At 40.0% G+C, this 19,251-nt stretch overlaps 2 protein-coding genes across 8 annotated transcripts in view; both read right to left on the bottom strand.

Annotated features, from left to right (window-relative positions):
* Positions 1–1,815: 1,815 nt before the first annotated feature.
* Positions 1,816–9,448, bottom strand: ABHD10 (abhydrolase domain containing 10, depalmitoylase). The gene is made up of 5 exons (XM_064644116.1): positions 9,304–9,448; positions 5,642–5,825; positions 4,789–4,900; positions 3,718–3,855; positions 1,816–2,650 (listed from the first exon to the last, which is right to left on the bottom strand). Exons 1-5 carry the CDS (start codon positions 9,407–9,409, stop codon positions 2,309–2,311), a joined length of 882 nt encoding a protein of 293 aa, XP_064500186.1. The 5' UTR covers positions 9,410–9,448; the 3' UTR covers positions 1,816–2,308.
* Positions 9,449–11,352: 1,904 nt separating this feature from the next.
* The window catches only part of PHLDB2 (pleckstrin homology like domain family B member 2), a 67,896-nt gene continuing 59,997 nt past the window's right edge, over positions 11,353–19,251 (bottom strand). For all 7 annotated transcript variants that reach the window (XM_064644115.1, XM_064644114.1, XM_064644112.1 and 4 more), the window contains 3 exons: positions 17,272–17,491; positions 14,038–14,123; positions 11,353–13,326 (listed from right to left, as the gene is read on the bottom strand). In XM_064644115.1, the coding sequence (XP_064500185.1) occupies positions 13,186–13,326; positions 14,038–14,123; positions 17,272–17,491 (447 nt within the window). In that variant the 3' untranslated portion in view covers positions 11,353–13,185. The remainder of the gene's footprint in view (positions 13,327–14,037; positions 14,124–17,271; positions 17,492–19,251) is intronic.

Genomic DNA, 19,251 nt, shown 5'->3' on the forward strand with positions numbered 1-19,251 from the left:
AGTACAAGACAGAGTTGGTAAAACTCTGAAACCATAAGACACTGATTATTTGATGAGAATCAAGCTTATTGCTGAGGAAATGTATATTTGAATGAATATTATATATTCACAAAATATACTTTGTATTTGGCAACAAATCAGCTGTTACTAAAAAAAACCAAAACAGAACATTCATTACAAAGAATTTAAAAAGTTTGCACCATGCAGAGCTTCCCAAATGTGCAACACCCTAGTTTAATACAGTATTTCTATAGAGGAAAGAAATACTTGTTTTTAAACATGACTAAACGGAAAATAATTTACTATGTAGGCATCTACTGGCAAAGACAAAAGCAATGCCACAGGCACTAAATCAGGGGACATAACAGCAGCAATTTTGAATGACACCATAATATGTGAATATTGTGGTGAAGATTGTCAGAACTTCCTGACAGGTCAAGAGCTAGTGAGAGGTAAGATGTAAATCTCCCTGGTTATCACTATCCTTTCTATCAGGCATCTGAACATGCCAAGTTTGACAACAATCAAAACTCTGGTTATTTCCAGCATGAACACAAGGAAAATGCTTGCAAAGAGAAATACCAGTGGAATTACCAGGGCAAAGTTAGGGAAGAAGGTCTGCCTGCATAAGGCCTACCTCAGGTTGCAAACAGAAGCTGTGAATGCCCCATCCCTGGAAGTGTCCAAGGCCAGGTTGGATGGGGCTTTGAGCAACCTGGCCTAGGGGAAAGTGTCTCTGCCCATGGCAGGGGGAGTGGAAGTAGATGATTCTTAAGGTCCCTTCCAACCCAAACCATTCTATGATTCTAAGACTGAGTTAGGGAATTGGTATGGTTGAATTAGAAAATCTGCATCTAAGGAAGAGCCATCTTTTTTACTCTCCTACCAAAATTCAAATTTTTTACATGACAGCTTCTTGTTTTTTGCAGTATTGAAGCCTAAATAAAACTGTACTTCACAGAAACTCATCTGAAATTTAGAGGTTTTGTTGTTGTTGTTGTGGATTTTTTTTTGCTTTAGTTATTTGTGTTTTTTAAATTAAAACCCATTACCTCAGCAAAGCCCCATACAGCACACTAATAGTGACACAACTAAAACAGAAAAAAAACAAACTCTAGAAATATCATATTCCCAGGAGCTTTACTCTTTTAAGGTAACAATAGTGATGCCATTTACTACTTAAAATAATAAAACCAGAAAAACAACTATATAATTTTGACTGATGTTTCACATTAGGGCCAGCCTGAACTTATTTCAGCCTCTCATCTAAGTTCCTCTCTCTCAAGTGTATGAATGACACTGTATTCTTGGAGAAAAAACAGGTAATAGCCATGTTTGCAATTAAATCCACTTACTTATAAATTCTATGGATTTATATTACGAGATTTATCCAACTATCCAATCGCATTTACAGCTTTTCAGGGTTGCACTTGTGCAGCTCAAATTCCTAACTCAGAAAACACTGTTCTCAGTGAACTACAGCTCCTAAGCCATGGGAAAGAGGCAGTAGTGCTCTATGGCACCTGTACCCCCACTTTAAAGAAGTTACTATAAAAGTCACCATACAGATCCAGTTTCAGTTCACACCAAGATTATATATTGCTCCCTTAATAGGAGGCCCACAATGAACTATTACAAACAAGCAGCCTGGAAAAGACAACATACACCCTCCTGATAACCATAGATAAGAGAAGTCTTAAAATTTTGAGGCCCTGTATTCTTAGAAGTTAAATTCTTTCTTACGTAGCACCCCAAGCATGCCATCAGAGTCTGCCTTCCACTTTTCAATTTTAACAGTACTTAAGAACAAAATAATCATTTATCTGAAATCTGTTTATTGTGCTTCATGGTATTCACTATTTCTAATAATTAACTTCAGTAAACAAGTTGTATTTTGCCTTGCACAGATGGTTTCAGACATAAGATACAATACTGTTACAGCAGAAGGACAATACTAAAAGGTTTCAAAGATGTGAAAATAAAGTTTTACTGTACAGGCCAATAGTAACAAAAATTAATCAACATTTCAGTACAAAATTGTAGGAAATCTGTGGGAAAAAAAAAGGTTTAAGTGCTGAAGGAGAGGTTCTGAACGAAAGAGCAGCACTCCTTTACATTTTGGACTGTGTGCAAATGCAGCAATAATACAATACCTGTATTTACAATACAGAGGTATGAAAACAGCAGATAAAGCTCAGTTCCTACTGTGATAGTCACAGGCCTGCCATCATCTGGTTAAGAACAGGGCTTCTGCTACTCAAGGAAAAGAGTCAGGTGTAGAGTTCATGCACTAGTGCTACTCTGCAGCTTATGCTAGTGTTGACAGCTTGTCAATTAAATCATCAACAGTATTCACAAGGAGTTTCGTGTCCTCCTTCTCGCTCATGCGGTGTTGGCCGATTTTGCGCAGGATAACATCCACGTCTTTGCTCAACACGCGATCGGCAACTTGCATAGAGATCTGCCAAGGGACATCACCATCCTTCATGCCATGAATAAGTCGTAAGGGACATGTTATAGGAATAGGACTATTCAGCACACAGTGGTTTTCTGCTTCTTTGATAAAGTCATATGTCAAGGAGTAATATCCTTCCTCATTATGCTTTGTTGGAAACTTCCATTCACCTTTTTCTTCTATTTCCTTTTGTGCCTATAAAAAAAAGAGAGCAAAGAATAGACAAGACAGATGTTAGGAGTATTTTAGAGTGCCTCAACTTATTTCTTTTCTAGAACTCCTCGAATCATTAGATTTCACCTTGTTCATTTTCATTAGCAAAGGTGTATTCCTGTTCTTCTCACAGCATCTGAGCAGACTAACCCCCTACCATGCCACAGAAGCTGCTCTGCACATCTCTCCTGCAAATTAATATAGTTAAAATTCATCAATGAAATTAAGTTTCTCAGTCAGAATCTTAAAAAAAAAATAAAAAAATGCATAGACACTGTGACCAGTAAGTCTCCTTGGCTTCAATCAGTTCACTGAACATCAACCAAGGAGAATCCTACAAAAAGGAATCTTCCATTAATCAGTCCTTTCAGTATTTGGCACAATTGCTGTATCTAAATACTGTACTTCCAGATTTTTACCTTAATCCTGAGTAGTAATGCTGACACTACAAAGTGCCTTAGAAAAAACCCCAAAAAATCAGGAAAATATTTTAATTATTCTAAAGCACAAGTTATTTATTGCCATATAACACCTGATTTACTTTCCTAAAGACTGGACATTATTATCATCAAGGAAGAAACTCAGAAAGGCAGTTCCCACTACCCAAATCTTACAGTCTTTACAAACACATTAATGTGAAGAATTTCCTTCCTACACACACAACATATGTCATGCTCATCTCATCCAATGTCATGTCAAATACATTAGTAGCTACTTCTCCATCCCTGAAAGCACAAGGATTCAATTTCAATGCAAATATAAGATACTCAACGCTGAAATCTAATGGACTGCTAACAGTAGGGATCTGACTTCACATCCCCTATGGCACAGTAATAGAGACACATTCTGGGTAGTGCTCACACTAGTCTCATCCTACAATGCATAGTATTTTGCAGACTTTTAGATTAATGTTAATTTTTAGCTTACATCCACCACAAACACAGAAAACTTAACTGCAAATCTGCAGGAAAAATACAGTTTGAACAACAGGGTTTCTTAAACAGTTGATGGATTTTCAGACTGCACAAAAGCCAATCATCAACACTGACCTCAATGGGAAGCCTCTTGAAACTTGTTACGAGGTGGTCTGCTGCTACAGCTACTCCAACCAGAGCAGCTACTTTATCTGGGCGTGCTATTGCAGCATGAAGCATCAGCCATCCACCCATGCTGGAGCCCACCAGAATCTGGAAAAAAAATAATAAAAAAGAGAAGAAAATATAGTGTTTTACAGGGAAAAGGGTGATAAGTTTTTTCTTCTTTTACAAAGTATCCGTTTTCACTTTGTTTAACTACTGAAACCTTGGGCATAATCCTGCTGTCCTTACCCAGGCAGAACTGCTGTCACCTCTAGTGGAAATTTTGCCTGAGTAAGCACCACAAGATCTGGTATTTATTATTCTGTTTGGCATGGTTGGTTATTGCTGTCTGAGACTGAAACACTGAAAACAAAATGAGAGTTGAAACAATTCAGTATCACATGCATACTTTATGTTTCCTTCTTAAAATAAATGCACATGGGAAAGGCTCAGTGCAGTGAAAGAAGTAAACAAATGCAATTCATAATACAAAATTGTTTTAAACAAAATACTAGGTATTTCCAGATTGAAGGAGATTCCAAGTTTCTCACAGTAATTTCTAAAGTCAGTGAAGAAGTCAAATACTGCTTCTGCTTGACTTTTTTTTAAAGCTATTTAATCATATAGAGTATCTTAGCTTGTAACCTTCCTGCAAATCCTTTAATTAATGTGTCAGCATGGGACAGCAACACACTTTTTCTTAAGAGGGCTGCACTGCACTGGAACAGTTCCCTGTCCCCTGTCAGGTGGCACCTCCCTCATGAGGCTTTCTCAGACTCTCTGGGATGACAGCCCTGCTCTGAGCAGGAGGTTCTAATAAACAGCTGCCAGGAGGTCCTGCCAACGCACGCTTCCGTGATTTTACGATCTACCTGTTTGCAAAAAAGGTTCTACAAATAGGACCTCTCAAATGATTCAGCTTGAAAGTGAGCAAGTGTCAGTTGTTCAGCAGAAGCTACTGTCTGCCAGAGCTATTACGGCATATCTTTGATCAATGTTCTACCTCGAGGGGCAAAAAAAGGATTTAAAATAAAATATTACCTGTGGTCCATCTGTAAGTTCATCCAGTACAGACAGAACATCTTTTCTCCACTTCCCAACTGTACACTCCTCAAAGATACCATCTGAACTTCCACATCCTGTATAATCAAATCTGAAAAAGTAACCATCAAAGTGGAAGTCATAGTACTGTCTACAGCAACACAGACACTAACTAAACACTACTGCTTAAACAAATTGACAGGGGACAATCTGACACATTAAATATTTTCTTACTTGGTCCCACTCATTACTTAAAAAGAGGTTTAAATACAGCATACACAACTAAGTTATGCAGTGTTCTCTTATAATTTGATATAATAATATCTTAACTTACAAGAATAGGCAATTTTTCTTACAGACAAAAAAATCCCAAATACTTCAATTTTAAAGGTATTTTTAAAATGTACAAACTCTCTTTCAAACACTGTAGCCAAACAGGAAAATTTAGGACACTCAGCATTCAGCCTGGTCTATCAAAGGATGGCATCATCGACCACAGGCATGTTCTTCCAAAACTACAGAAGACACAGGGTAACTTAGTCAGACTTGGCAGGTAAGGACCATGCTGACAGTGGTAACTTAAAAAAAGAGAATTCCAGGTCCTTCCTTTTTCATTGCTGTGCCTATATCCCGATTGTAACGTTCAACACTGGCTAGACTACAGAAATTTATATTAGAGAGTTTTCTGAATTGCTTTCAGAATACATTCTCTCAATTTACCTCAGTCTCCCTACAGACAGAAATCCTAAGTTTGGAAACAGAAGAAAGACTTCGTAGCTTATCTACAGCACAGGACACATTCCAATCCAAATGCCAGAGTTTACATTTCTCAAGAACAATACACTGCATGTACCTGATGAAGGAATGACCTAGTGATTTGCAGAAGTCTTCAAGGGCAGTTGCTTTCTCACCATTCATATTTGAATTATAGCCTGGAAGGAAAATAACCCCTGGACTCCTGCCTTTTACTTTATGATAAGCAAGGTTGGGTCGATCAGGTCGAGTAAGAAAGCTCACTGATGACTTCAGCCTGCAAACTAATAAAAAGAGCTATTTAGTAGAATCATCATGATAACCTTGGCAGAAATATTAGTGTTTTATAAACCTAGGGTTCAGGAAAGATGAGCACATTACATGAAAACAAGATATTTTGGCCCGAGAAGAAAAAAGCATGTCCTATATTATTTAATGACTGACAAGTACTGATGAACCTGAAAGGGAAAGCTGACTGTGATTCATTCTCAACTTATTAAATGCCAACCACATACAGAGTTCACTCAGCAATTAGTAAAGTGGTTGACTGAAGACAAATGCTAAGATTTCCTAGACTTCATCTGTCCTCATGTTTTTATACCATCTTGAATGCATTTACTCACTTCCCATGAAATGGTAAGATTTTTTTTTATCTGCTTCTTTTAACTTTTTATTTCACCTTTTTGTTTTTTTCTGGACTGGATTTCAAAAAAGTAAAATTTTGGGACAAGAGTACGCTGTGCAATGTTAAGTTTACAAGTACATGAGGTGACAAATTTTCCATGAAAATCAAAACTAAATGACAAAACTGCAGCTGTATCAAAATCCGAGACCCACACCATATATAGAGAGGTACAGTGGGGAAGTTCAAAATCAAGAATTGGGAATGTTGTGACTAACTTTTTTAACACGATGAACATAACATTAGCACTGCTCAAAACCAAATGAAATAAGTAACATCCAGCGCTTTTCATGATACCTTCAACAGCTATTCTGCTTAAGTAAAAGAATATTGCCAGGAACACTGAAGAAAAAGAATCATTTTAACCCTATGCTATGATAACATCAGCCGTTTTCTCAGATAGGAAGCACAGCTACATTTTGTGTAAACAAAGAGCAGCACATTAAACACATCCCATACGAAGAAACAGAATTGACCTCTGTAGAGCTGTGATTTTCTTATGTTTTTTCAAAAGATATCCTACTGCATGGTCTGGTGCATTCTCGCTGGAAAGGTTACATTATTCCAGTACTTGGATTGTTCTGTTTATCCAGAATGAAAAAAAGCACATTGCAACTCTAAGCAGTTTGCAAATATTAAAAAAATGAAAAATAATTTTGTGCAAATTCTGTCAAAGAAATCTGCAACACATTATAAGAGTGAGAAGCTTTCCTATCAGCATAAACTTAAAATTATTTTGTTCTGGTTTACTTCAAAATAACAAATGAGACACATTTAGAAAACAAACACTAGGTTGGACTCTGTTATTCACATTAATAAACATCAACCAACCCCCCTCGAGTTTTCAAGCAAGAAAAGAGGATTAACAAAGGAAATGTTAACTAATTAATAACTATGCTGATCTCAGCAGCTGCTACAGTATTTAATCTAACTTTAGCAGGCAATTGTACCTCTGCTGTGGGTGAGGAACAAGTAATTCATAGAGAGGTGTTATGGAGATTTAATCCACTCTATTATACCACTCAGCAAGGTAATTTGTTAAATTAAAAGCTTGGTCAAGTCTTCTAAGGCTTTGATACGCTTAATTCTTAGATTAGAAGACTAGTTATTCAGTAGTGGGGTACAGAAACTGTGCAACCCGATATAATGTTTCAGGGCTTCCTAGTGGCATAATAACAGGATAAATACTGCAGAACCAGGCCCCGACAGCATCACAGTGCAGCCTTGAGTTCTGTTTTGTCACTATCAGAGAGATTACATTCAAGGGGCCTGGGGGGTTCTGTTTGTTGTTAAACTTGCATGTGCGTGAATAAATGTGGGTGCGTAACAGATGCAGGATGTTTCTGGCACTTTCCTAGAGTCTAACAAATTATATCATTTGAACTGTAGATTAGAACCATTAAATTTCTCCTCACACAACGGGACAATTCTTTATCCTACTGATGCATAAATTATTATAAAGGAGAATAAATGCCACAGTAAAGGTATTTGGATGCATCCACGCTAAGGCTTTCGGTTTGTGTGTCTCTGTCACTAAATGAGTGACTTCTTTGCCTGCTGATAACAGAGAAGATACATCAAGAAGTGTTAAATTTAACAGAAAAATAATTAGGAGTACTTTTCTCTCACTTAAGCCCTGATAACCATCTCTGAAGTCACTGGTTTTCCTTCCTGCAGCACCCTGGAGGTGTCCTCAAGCTGGTTTGACACTGGGCAGGGTTTAAACTGCAGCTACAAGACACAACCACTGTCTAAGCTATTCCACAAACTGTTCTGCATTTAACAAGTTACTGCACCAGCAGCAATCCTAACCCTAAAGCAACCACCTCAGCCAACCCAAAAACAAAGCTCACTGGAGTAACACTGATTTCCTTTTAGACAGACAAAACCATAAATAATGGAGTAGCTACCCAGTAATTTCTCCTCCTCATTTCAGTGAAAGACCTTGCTAAGAGCAGGGAAGCATTTTTGAAGGGTGTAAGGTGGTACTCAGTGTTTATAAAACCACGTTACAGACACAAGACAGCTATAGGAGTACCACAGGACTCTTGCCTGATGCTGTGGAATTCTCTTCATATCAGAATCCCTGTGCAATTTTAATTGCGTTATGAACATCAGAAACTGTGACTGAGACCAGTGCTATATGTCAAAACCAAAGAAGTCCTCTGAGCAACTTTGGGAATGCTCCAGCACTGCAATCTACCCACTGCCGACAGCAGCAGAGTAATGCAGCTGTGACAGGTCATGGACTAAACCCTGTCCACACCTAGTTTCATGCAATCTCCTGAGCTACAGGAGTAAGGCAGGACCAGCTCTGCCAGCAGGAACTGCTGCTTAGCCGGGTCCCAGAGCACCCAAAGACACACTCAAACAAACAGACACTCTGCTCATGTTATCGTTATAAACCCACAGAAAAAACAGCACCAGAACCCCACTGCAGTCTTGTTTTAATGCAGCTATGAAACGTGCACCCTTAGTGGCAAGTAAATTTTACTCACTGAGCAGCCTCAGATGAGGTTCATCACTTTTCTGTCAAATTTAAGGCAATGAATAAACTCAACAAGTCAGACAAGCACAGAATCTGGAAGAAGGTGTGGGGGACATTATGCGTTTTGCCAGAGGACCATCTCACTCAGAAGTGGATGCCAGCAAAGTTTTTCAGGTGCCTGGTGAAGCTTTGCACGCAGGCGAGTTTCACACCCAAGCCAAGGAACTGGCACACTGATCCCCGGCTCCTCAAAACGCAGCAGGGGCAGGAGGAGCTTAGAGCCCCCAAAACACACGCGGGAAAGCAGCTGCCCTGCCCTGTGCACACAGATACCGAACCGCCCCCGGGCAGGGTTGGCAGGGGGCGGGAAACCCGTCAGGAGCGCCGTCCCCAGAGGGGAGCGGATTTTAACACGCCCATCCCAAACCCGGAGGACGCGCCCGGGCCGTTCCCGATGGAGACGGCGCTGAAGGGGTGTCACCCCCAGCTGCCCGAGAACCGCCCCGCGGCCAGCACAGCCGGCACCGCCCCAATCCTCTGCCCTGCGGCTGACACCCCTTCTCCTCCGAGCTCCCCGGGGCCCTTCCCTTACCCGGGAGCCCCCGGGCCGCGCTCGGCGGCGACAGCGACACCCCCATGGCCGAGGCACCGCGGCCGCCCCGCACCAGCGCCCGCAGCGCTCCCGCCATGGCCGCCATGGCCGCCGCCCCGCGCAGGCGCCGCCCCGCCTCCCGCCTGCCCCGGCTGTGAGGCGGGCGGGGATCCGTGCGGTCGGTGCCGGGAACCGCCTCGGGAAGCACGAAACAGCGTTTTTTCAGTGAGAAAGCGCTGAGTGTGCGCTTCCCTAGGTGCGTGTTTCCCTGAGCCAGCGGTGTGCCCTTGTGGCCAGGAAGGCCGGCGGAATCCTGGGGTGCGTGAGGGGGAGCACTGCCAGCAGGTCGAGGGAGGTGATGCCGCCCCTCGGCTCAGCCCTGGTGAGGCGGTGTCTGCAGTGCCGGGGCCGGTTCTGGGCTCCTGAGGGCAAGAGAGACGTGGAGCTCCTGGAGCAGGTGTAGCAGAGGGCAACAAAAAATGATTAAAGGACTGCAGCATCTCTATTACAAGGAAAGGCCGAGGGTGTTGGGCCTGCTCAGCCTCGAGGAGAGATGACTGAGAGGGGACCTCATTAATGTGCATAAATACCTGAAGAGGAGATGCTAGGAGGGTGAAGCCAGGCTCTTCTTGGTGATGCCAAGCACTAGGATGAGAGGCAGCAGGCAGAAACTGATGCACAGGAGTTCCACCTGAACACAAGGATAAACTTTACTGTGCGGGTGACCACAGACTGGAATAGATTGTCCAGAGAGGGTGTGGTGTCTCCCTGATTGGAGACATGGAAGAACTGTCTGGACACAATCCTGTGCCATGTGCTCTGGGATGGCCCTGCTTGAGCAGGAAGGTTGGACCAGTTGATGCACTGTGGTCCTTCCAACATCACCCATTCTCTGATCCTGTGTGTGTTCTGGAGAGGGCACCCTCCTCGAGGGCCTCTGTATCAGGCAGGGCTGGATGCACCTGTACCTTAGGTTGCCTCTCCATATGTAGGTATAATGTTAGGGTTCTGTATCTGTTAGGATACATTTTGTAATTATATATACATATATATACATATAAAAAAATCTTACACTAATTACCTGCCCCTTATAGACAGCCAGAAAGGGCATTTGAAACGCCAGCTTCCCTCCCTCAGTCACCTCTCCAGCGGCATCGGTGCATGGCTGTTTGTCAGCCTGCAGGGCCCCCGAACAGGTTCACACCTCCTCACCTTCTCTCCTCAGCCTTGGCTGTATGGGCACAGTAGCCAAAAGAAGGTCTTTCTTCACTGTACCTTTTACATACAGCCTGTGGCAGACACTCAGAAAGGAAGAAAGCAATCACAGAATCGCTGAATCATTTAGGTTGGAAAGGATCTCCATGATCGAGTCCAACCAGCCATGGGACATGGGACACAGCAGCTGAGGTTTTTAAAATGCAGCCTACATGGTTTGCAATTGCCCAAGATCCTTCAGGGTAAGTGGGGGCTTGACTCCCATGGGAGTTAAGGTTGGAGAGCTTGAAGACTGATCATAAAAGATGGTGCCTACCACCATGCTTTGCTTACAGTGTCCCGATGTCCATCACTACAAAGTCCATCACACTTTGCGATGACGACTGCAAACAGAAATGAAATAAATCACAAGAAATAAAAAAGGAATAAATAATAAACTGCATGGACTTCCCCAACAAGCTAATAATTCCTGCAATTCAAGTCACGTCTAAGTCAAATACTGTGAAAACTAGGAAATCCTCAAACTTGAGCAATTTCTGGTTGCAGATTAAAAAAAAATTGTCTACATCCAAGTCTGGTGATAAATTTTTCAAACAGACTCAAAAAAAATTGAAAAAGGTAATATAATATATACATGCATTAAACAGACTATGCTCCTAATTTCACTGCCATCTGAAAGATTATTTTGCATAGCTCTTTTATGGGGAAACAGGGAACAGCTCAATTAAGCATTACTATGAAACACATTATTGCTTGCACAACTGTATATGACAATTTAATAGACAAGCAGAAATGTCTCGAGATAAAGCAGCAAGAAAATATTTGAAACAAGTGTATTTTTAAAAATGTTTATTGAAATGCCTTCATTGCATCATGCAGGATACAAAAGTTATTATTAGAAAACCTTTATAACCATACTTAGGAGTAAAATCAAGATACATCAGGGAAAAATAATAATTGTATAAACAAAACCAGTTTATTTCTGATAGTGTTTTAAATCCTAGATTACAGGCTGTGATCTGCACAGATGATAACAATTATCTTGTGATAATAGTCCCTTCTTTCATGAGTCAAGTCAAAACTGATGTTTGTCATGCTAGAGCAACCACATCACCTGTGTATACCAGAAAAAATGCAACCCACTCATTAGATATAGGGTTTAAAAAATATAAAAAAAAATATTCTGCCAGGATACTTCTATTCTGCTTTCAGTTTGCTCCATCAAAAGCCATGAACTTTTCGTCAAGAAAAAAAGAAGGCTAATGTGCTTTCTTATAGTACACAAACCACAGAGCACGTGAGTTTCGATTACAGAAACTGAACCTCTTTAAAGTCATAATATAAAAGACTTTCTTGAAGTTCAGTTTCAATTAAATAATTTACATTTTTGCAATATTAGTCAAGGACTTCGAAGCGATTTTAAAATGGGAGACTACTGCACCCTCAGTGTTTTTGTTGTTTGAGGAATCTCAATCCCTGCTACTTAAAAATTTCAGGGTTTTTATTCATATACTGCTTAGTGTGAACTCTTAGAACTTGCCTCTCTCTTTTTATTCTATTTGACAGCATTATTATGTGCAGATATACATTAAACAAAAACAACAAACCTACTCTCTGGGGCTGAGAACCTGGCTCCAAAGAATTTAGATAGGTAGAGATTGTGGTCCTGGCTTCAAGGTGGGCAGTGTTTGAGAGATTTCAGTAGAGGGTTCACTTGGCACAGAGTAAGATAAGAACCACACTGGGACCTTACTACATAAAAGAAAATTGCTGTAGGGTCCAGAATCAGCTCATTCTATTCAACAGTGAAGATTAAAAAAACCGCTCCTTATGAGGAAGTGAATACATGTGTTTCATTTAACATCCTTGTGGAAAACAATTGCATCTTTATAAGGCTATCCTTCTGGTTTTTTGTCAAGCTCCATAGATGCAGACTTTAAACATACAGTTGGTGCCTCTGAGTGCTTGAACACGCAGGATATCATAACAATTTAATTACATTAAAAGTCGTGAAGGAATTTGGCACTGTCCCCTTACACGAAGTTAGGTAGAACTAACAATATGAAGACATGATACTGGAATCTTATAACTCTTTGGCTCTGTTGTGACACTTAACTACTAAGGCAAGAACTGTGTGTACCTTAGCGTTGCTTTTTTTGTTTGTATTTTTATAAAATACTTGATTAAAAGTTTTTAAAAAATCACCTAATCATCTATAAATGTCAAATGCTGCATATTAAAATATATGCTTATTACACCTTTTTTGTTCCAGTACTAGAATTTTTCTGCACACTGATGACAACAACACACACATTTGTAAACAGTTCAGTAAGAGTTTACAAAGGCATTCTCCATATAAGAGAATTTGCAGAAACCTGTCGCTGAATCAAGACGGTTTAATGAAAATTGCCTGATTATCTGTTTTGGAGCACTACGATTCTCTCAACAGCTTTAGCTCTTTTGTTCCTATAAATATCAACTAAAACAGGTAACACCCCCCCTCCCCCCCCCCTTTTCAATGCATTTGTAAACCCCTCTCAGTCTGAGGTTTTGGGTGCACATCATAAGGAGGACATTTCAGGGTACTCACTGGCTTTTCAGCTTTCACTACATATGGCTAACTTCATTTGTTATGTTATTGCAATATGCCCTACTGCTCCCCTCTTATTACAACATGAAGTGGGTGTAGCCTTCTGCGCCCGTGACAATGACATCCATCCATATCCTCATGGCTTCTGGAGAAGGAGCAACCATATAGTATATGCGGTCATGGGTCTTAACGCTGAAAGTGAGCAACGGGTTGGGACTCTAAAACAGAACACAAAGAGGGATATCAAAAAGAATGAAATCAAAGCCATTTATTGGTACCAGAAGTGAAACTGCCTACAGGGATATTTATGAATAGGGTTAAGAAGATGATAAAATGCCAAATGCTGCACCACTGCATCTTATCGTGCAGCAGATGTGTTTAAAGTGTTTGTATCCATCATAAACAATTTTACAGCGTGTTTCCACTAGACTTCTGCACAGCAATACAGGGTTCTACCTTGTTGTTTCATGCCCAGATAACTAAACTCCGCACCCCACTGTCCAGTGGCTTTCACAAATCCATTGAGTCACACACAACTCATTTAACTTACAGGTGAGAGGCAGGGGGTGCCAGTTAACTCCCTCCCTGGGACAGAGGCATCCCTTGATTTGCCTAAGCCACTGATTTCAGTGGTCCTGCCACTGGACTAAGGAACTCCTTGCGGCAAATCCCAGTTTCCAGGTAGACACTCTTATCTCTGCTTTCATCAGTATTAAAAAAAACCCCAGTGTTAATCACTGATTAGCTTCCTCTTCCTTTTCCTCCACTCCAGTTTTTCTTTTCTTTTTTTTTTAAATGTTTGTTTTGTTTTTTTGTTGGTGCTTCTTTTCCCCCGAATAATGTCAACTCTCCCTTTTACTTCACAGCAGTTACCATACTCTGGGTATTGCTCTATGATATGTGGTTAAAACAGCAATAACAAAGTTTACCTTATATGCATTTTTTAGATGATCATAATAGACTTCTTCAATAGCTTGAAAATATATTACACCTTTTAATTTAGTTTCGTGTTTGTCTAAAATAGAAAAGAGAGAAGAGAATGACTTGAGAACTGAAATAAACAGTACTTTAAGAACCAAAATCTTAATTTCATTTCCATATATGTTCAGCTGATAAATAACTGGCTCAATATTCCTGCTTGTAAAATCCCACGGAAACCTTCAACCTTTGTTATTAGTTTGTCCGTTTTTTTTGAGAAATGCAGTTTTAATTTTACTATGTTTTCTTTTCTACCTGGTTTCAAAGGAGAAAAGATTCTGCAATTTGCTCCTCTATTTGCAAGTAACTCCCTTCACTGAGGTGTCTAAACATTATGGTTGGTATTAGCCCACAGAAGGACAGATGTCTCTCAGGTACATCCAACTGAATGAAAGCTAGCTGGACTTCACACAGCTTGCAGGTTAAGACCTCCAGTTTGCCTTCAAAGGAAAAGTGTTATGATAAGCAAATTTTCAATATGATCTGATGGCAAAACCTTTACATTAGAACATCCTTTGTGCTTGGACTTTTTTAAAAAAGTCCATACTTATAATAATCTCCCTCAGTCTCAAGCTAATATCTGTTATTCAAATGAGGGGTTAGCAGATTGTAGGCAAGTTTCTATGGGTTCTGACACATGGAAAAGTTTGCAGGGGGTTGAAAGTTCTGGGGCAGCAGCTCCAGCACCATAATCATCTGTTTGTGCTCTCCTACTCTGACACCCAAGGTAAAAGCCAAAGTAATTACACAGAGTTTGCTCTCATTGCAAAAGGGAACTAACTCCCTATTTGCTTCAGTGTCTGAAATAGGAATGCCTGAATGGATAGTTTTCTAGGGAGGCAGCTAACAAGGAGTAAGTTGTTATCCAGTGGTACTATGTACCAATATCCCACTGCAGCAAAGCTGAAATACAGGCCGGGAATTTTTTCACTCGAGTTTTGATACTTACAATGGAGACACGGTTGACTTAATGTCCCTTGAAAGGCAGTGGAAAGAAGCAGACACTTGCAAGGGGTCAGTTCTAAACTATTTCAGACATTATCTCATATTGCCTTTGGTCCCATCATTACCTAGTGAATCATTAGGGCAGGGAGGGTACAGACTGGGAACTTAACATCTTACCAGTCTCAACTATAACGTTTCACAAGAAAAAGGAGCGAGACAGATCAGCATCTACCCTGCATTTTCCTGCAGTGGGATGAGAAATTGTTAAGAAGCATCACAACTGCATGTGACAGTGAAGGGCAAACTTCCTTCCACTCCTGGCACGGTTGTATTAGGGGAGTATAGTGCTTTCTGACCCCAAATTATAGTATCACCTTAACACTGAACAGTCATCTTTATCATCTTTATCACTGAACAGAACATCTTTATCAGTCCCTTGAGAGATCCTGCTGTCATTCTGAACACTCACAGAACTCAGCTTAAATGCTGTTGGTAGCTGCAGGCAGTTTTGAAAGCTACGTATGATGGCAAAATGAAATCCCGGAGAGCAAACGATACAGTGTTGGGAATCTCTCTGCCAGCCCCCAGAGGACCAGTAGAAGTACTGAGGTATCAGATTACGAGATTATAGCACAGATTATACTCAAGTAAACGCAATACTACACAAAGTATACTGTCTGTGCAGTAGGAGCAAACAGTGGATCCACTCTCCTTTCAAGCCCCACCTGGGAACTTGGTTACAAGATTATTTCAGGTACCCACAAGCTCCCACCACACCAGTCTACAGAGTTCCCTGTGTTCTTCAGGTCAGAAAGTGCAGATGCTTCAGTCACCACACTAAATTGTCAGACTTTAGTGCACTTTGTCAAATGCACTTGCAGAACTATAGCAATGTACCAGTATATTCACTTAGTGTTGAAATACTCTGAGTTTACAGCATCAATATTTATTTTGTAAGTCTACTATGCATTTAAAGATCTAGACAGACCCTCACTCATACAAGCAGTGGCATTTTAGTGCAGCTGGTACAGAATTCTCATAAAACTATTCTTCTGGGCTGAAGTCCTTCAGACTTTATGAAAAGTTTTCTTTTGTAACTGAGATTAAATTATGGCAACTGTAATGCAGTCAAAACTGATACTGTTAACTGTTAACATAACTACTAAAAAGGAAAAAAAAAAAGAGATCAGTAGCAGATGAAAACACTAATTTGTGTTACAGGCCTTGCTAACCAGATGTTAAGAACAAAATAAAAAATGTTTGTCACATTCTTCATAGTATTATTGCAAACTAGTAAGAAATATTCAGTGGGAATGTAATGAATGAATATAATGAATTCAAATATATGTTTTAAAAGAGATAGAGAGCAATGCACAACCCTACCATCAATTTTAAGTTCCTTATGAGCTGCTAGAAAGCAGTAATGTCATAAAAATAAATGAAACTGTTTGGATGGGTTTTGTACTCGATGTTTTCTTATGCTTTTTAGCAATGACCATCCTACTTATGCCCCTGTCTGGCCTCTCCTAACAATAAATATTCAGAACACAATGTCATTTTTCTGGCTTCCTCTGAAACTTCAAAGTCAAACCATGTGCACAGCAACTGGAGAAACATGTATGTTCCTAAATTCCAAATTTCTGGGTTTACCCCAAGATAACAAAGCAATGTACTGTTTATGTCTCCAGATATTGTATAGCACAACTTAATGTACAGAAACCTCTTTAGAGTATTGCATGTTCTTCATCTGAAATTCCTTAGACTCTCAAAATAAGGCAAACTCAAAAGTCTACCTCTGTATATTTAATTTCCTGAAAGTCTTTTCAGCACATCAAGCAACAGGACTACAGAAGCATTCCATTCAATTTTCATGGTAGGTATAATAAATTATATTCTTGTATGAAGGGTACAAGAAATCATTCTGTCATTGGGGGGGAAGTATGTAATATTTTAAAATAAATTATGTGGAGCCATTATTCTGTGTACTTGGAACCTGATCATCTTCCATTTTTTTCTTGCCTATCTGCATGTCTTCCTTTGTTTCGCATGCTCAGTTCTGCCTTACCTGACATTAGGATTGAACACTGTAGGGAAGGGACTGCATGAGCTCTAAGTATATGTGTAAAACACCGGATGAAATGGAAATGTTTTATCTGGACTCCCTACATTCATAACACAGATGAGGTTGATAGGAAAACAGAGAGAGAGAGATGTACCCTAGCAGTGATCCTGCCACCTACCTGCGTAGTAACTAAAAGTCCTCTTGTTTCTGTCAAAAACAAACCATCGTTTTTTCCACGTTTTAATTTTTCCTCCCATTTTAATCAGAAAGCCTCGGCAGGTCTTCTCTGTGAGGGAGATATGGTAACAGGTCTCGATGTTGTGCCCCGCTGTTTCGATGTGACTACGTAGGTCAAAGTCTTCCTTTCTAACGGGCAAATAGCGAGTCAAGGGACGGGCCTACAGGAAAGAAAAGAAATCATATTATTTTTCAGAGAGGTCTTAACTTCTCCTTCACTTCTGCTGCTGCGAGGACGTAACTGCAAACTGCTCGCAGACTCTAAGGATGAATATAAGAAAAATAAAGAGTTTTTTGCTGCAGCCCTAATTTTCTTTGAAAGAAAAATCCTTTAAACTTCTAAGTTTACAGTGTTGGAGAACTTACTTTATAAAAGCCAGGTAGAGCATGGTAGTTTCTTGAAATCATCAGCTGATAAGCTGGTAAAACACAGCATAGAAAGGTTGTTTTAGAATTAAGATGCTAATTTAATTTAAAGGTGTGTTGCTACTTTAGATGAAGTCCAAGAACTTCACTTCTATGATGTTAAGCAAATCCTTTATTTTTCTGGGCTAAATACTCATTGCACGTATCTCACTCTTTAATATTTCACTGTTACAGGTATTTTCATGCAAAGTCTAATACAAATAATAAGAACTTGATATTACAGGAAAAATTAACAATGGGAGTGAACTGTAATCACTAGTTAGTTTCAGAGATTACAGTGAATAAAATAGAATTATTTTCTTCTGAATGAATGAAATATGATATCTAGTTCACAATCAGCAACATGGTATAGAGAGATGAAACACATCCCTCTGCAAGAGTCAGGAAAGCAGTGCAGGAGATGGTGCCTCATTTCTGACTGCAGCTCAAGACTGCACATCAAGCCTGGATAGTGTCAGTTGGGAGAACGAGCAGGAGGAGATAGTAATTTGGGATCTCTGCCAGCTGAGGGGATATGCTTGTTTTCTGTGTCTGGAGGGCCTATGCATAACCACCCCTGCTCATTTTAAACATAAAAGACATGTCTCCCAGGGCACCTGCTGCAGTCAAGGCAGAGAGAGGCTACTTTGGAACAGAAGCTGATTTTAGGCACTTTGAATCATCTGTGAAAGGAGCATCTCCCTCTCTCTCTTCCCCTGGACGCCAGAGAAGTCAGTGACCTGGAGAAACTAATCTGCCCCTGCTTCACTCCTAAAGTTAGGCTGTTAAATCCCACTGTGACTCTCAAATCGAAGGGACTTTCCCTCATTGCATTCTTAAGAACCTCTTGATGCAATGGGAGCTGTGTTGCCCACAAGAACTCTTAGCACCCTTCTAAAATTATGCAGTCCTGTATGATACAAGCTGGCACCAGCTTTGGCAAGTGCAAAGGTGGAGTTCCTTCCTCTAGCTTATGTTTCTAAGTGTCAAAAACTGTTGGAAAAAAAATTGGGTCTCACTCTACAAAGGAAAGAAAAAAGTTAGCAAAAAATTGTAGTCATTTCTGGCAGATATGTTTTGTCTTCCTGCCAACTCAGTCTTCAGCCTCTCTGCCAACTCTGCTAATCAGCAGTAACTAATAGGGCATTCTATTTACAACACATGCACACTGTAATTGGGGATAAAGATATCAGCATTGCATTGTTGTTTATGTCATACTTGAGTTGTCATCAAAATTTCTTAGGAAAAAAGGCCATCAAGTAAGTAAAATTTAGTATCTGTAACTACATCTTATATTAAAACAAAGGAATGTATCTATTTTGACTAGAAACAGCTGGTTAAATACCAGCAAAGGTAGCACAGATAAAACGAGAAAGATGTTCAAATATGATATAGAAACTTCTGCACTCAGGTACATCTATTATGGTGGAGACATTTTCTTGCTCTAGTATACTAACAATGGCTGCCTATTCTATTTGCTGTACCTTATAGGTATTATTAGTTTTGGCAGAATAAA

The sequence above is a fragment of the Pseudopipra pipra genome, chromosome 2 (assembly GCF_036250125.1).
Source record: "Pseudopipra pipra isolate bDixPip1 chromosome 2, bDixPip1.hap1, whole genome shotgun sequence".
Classification (NCBI taxonomy): domain Eukaryota; kingdom Metazoa; phylum Chordata; class Aves; order Passeriformes; family Pipridae; genus Pseudopipra; species Pseudopipra pipra.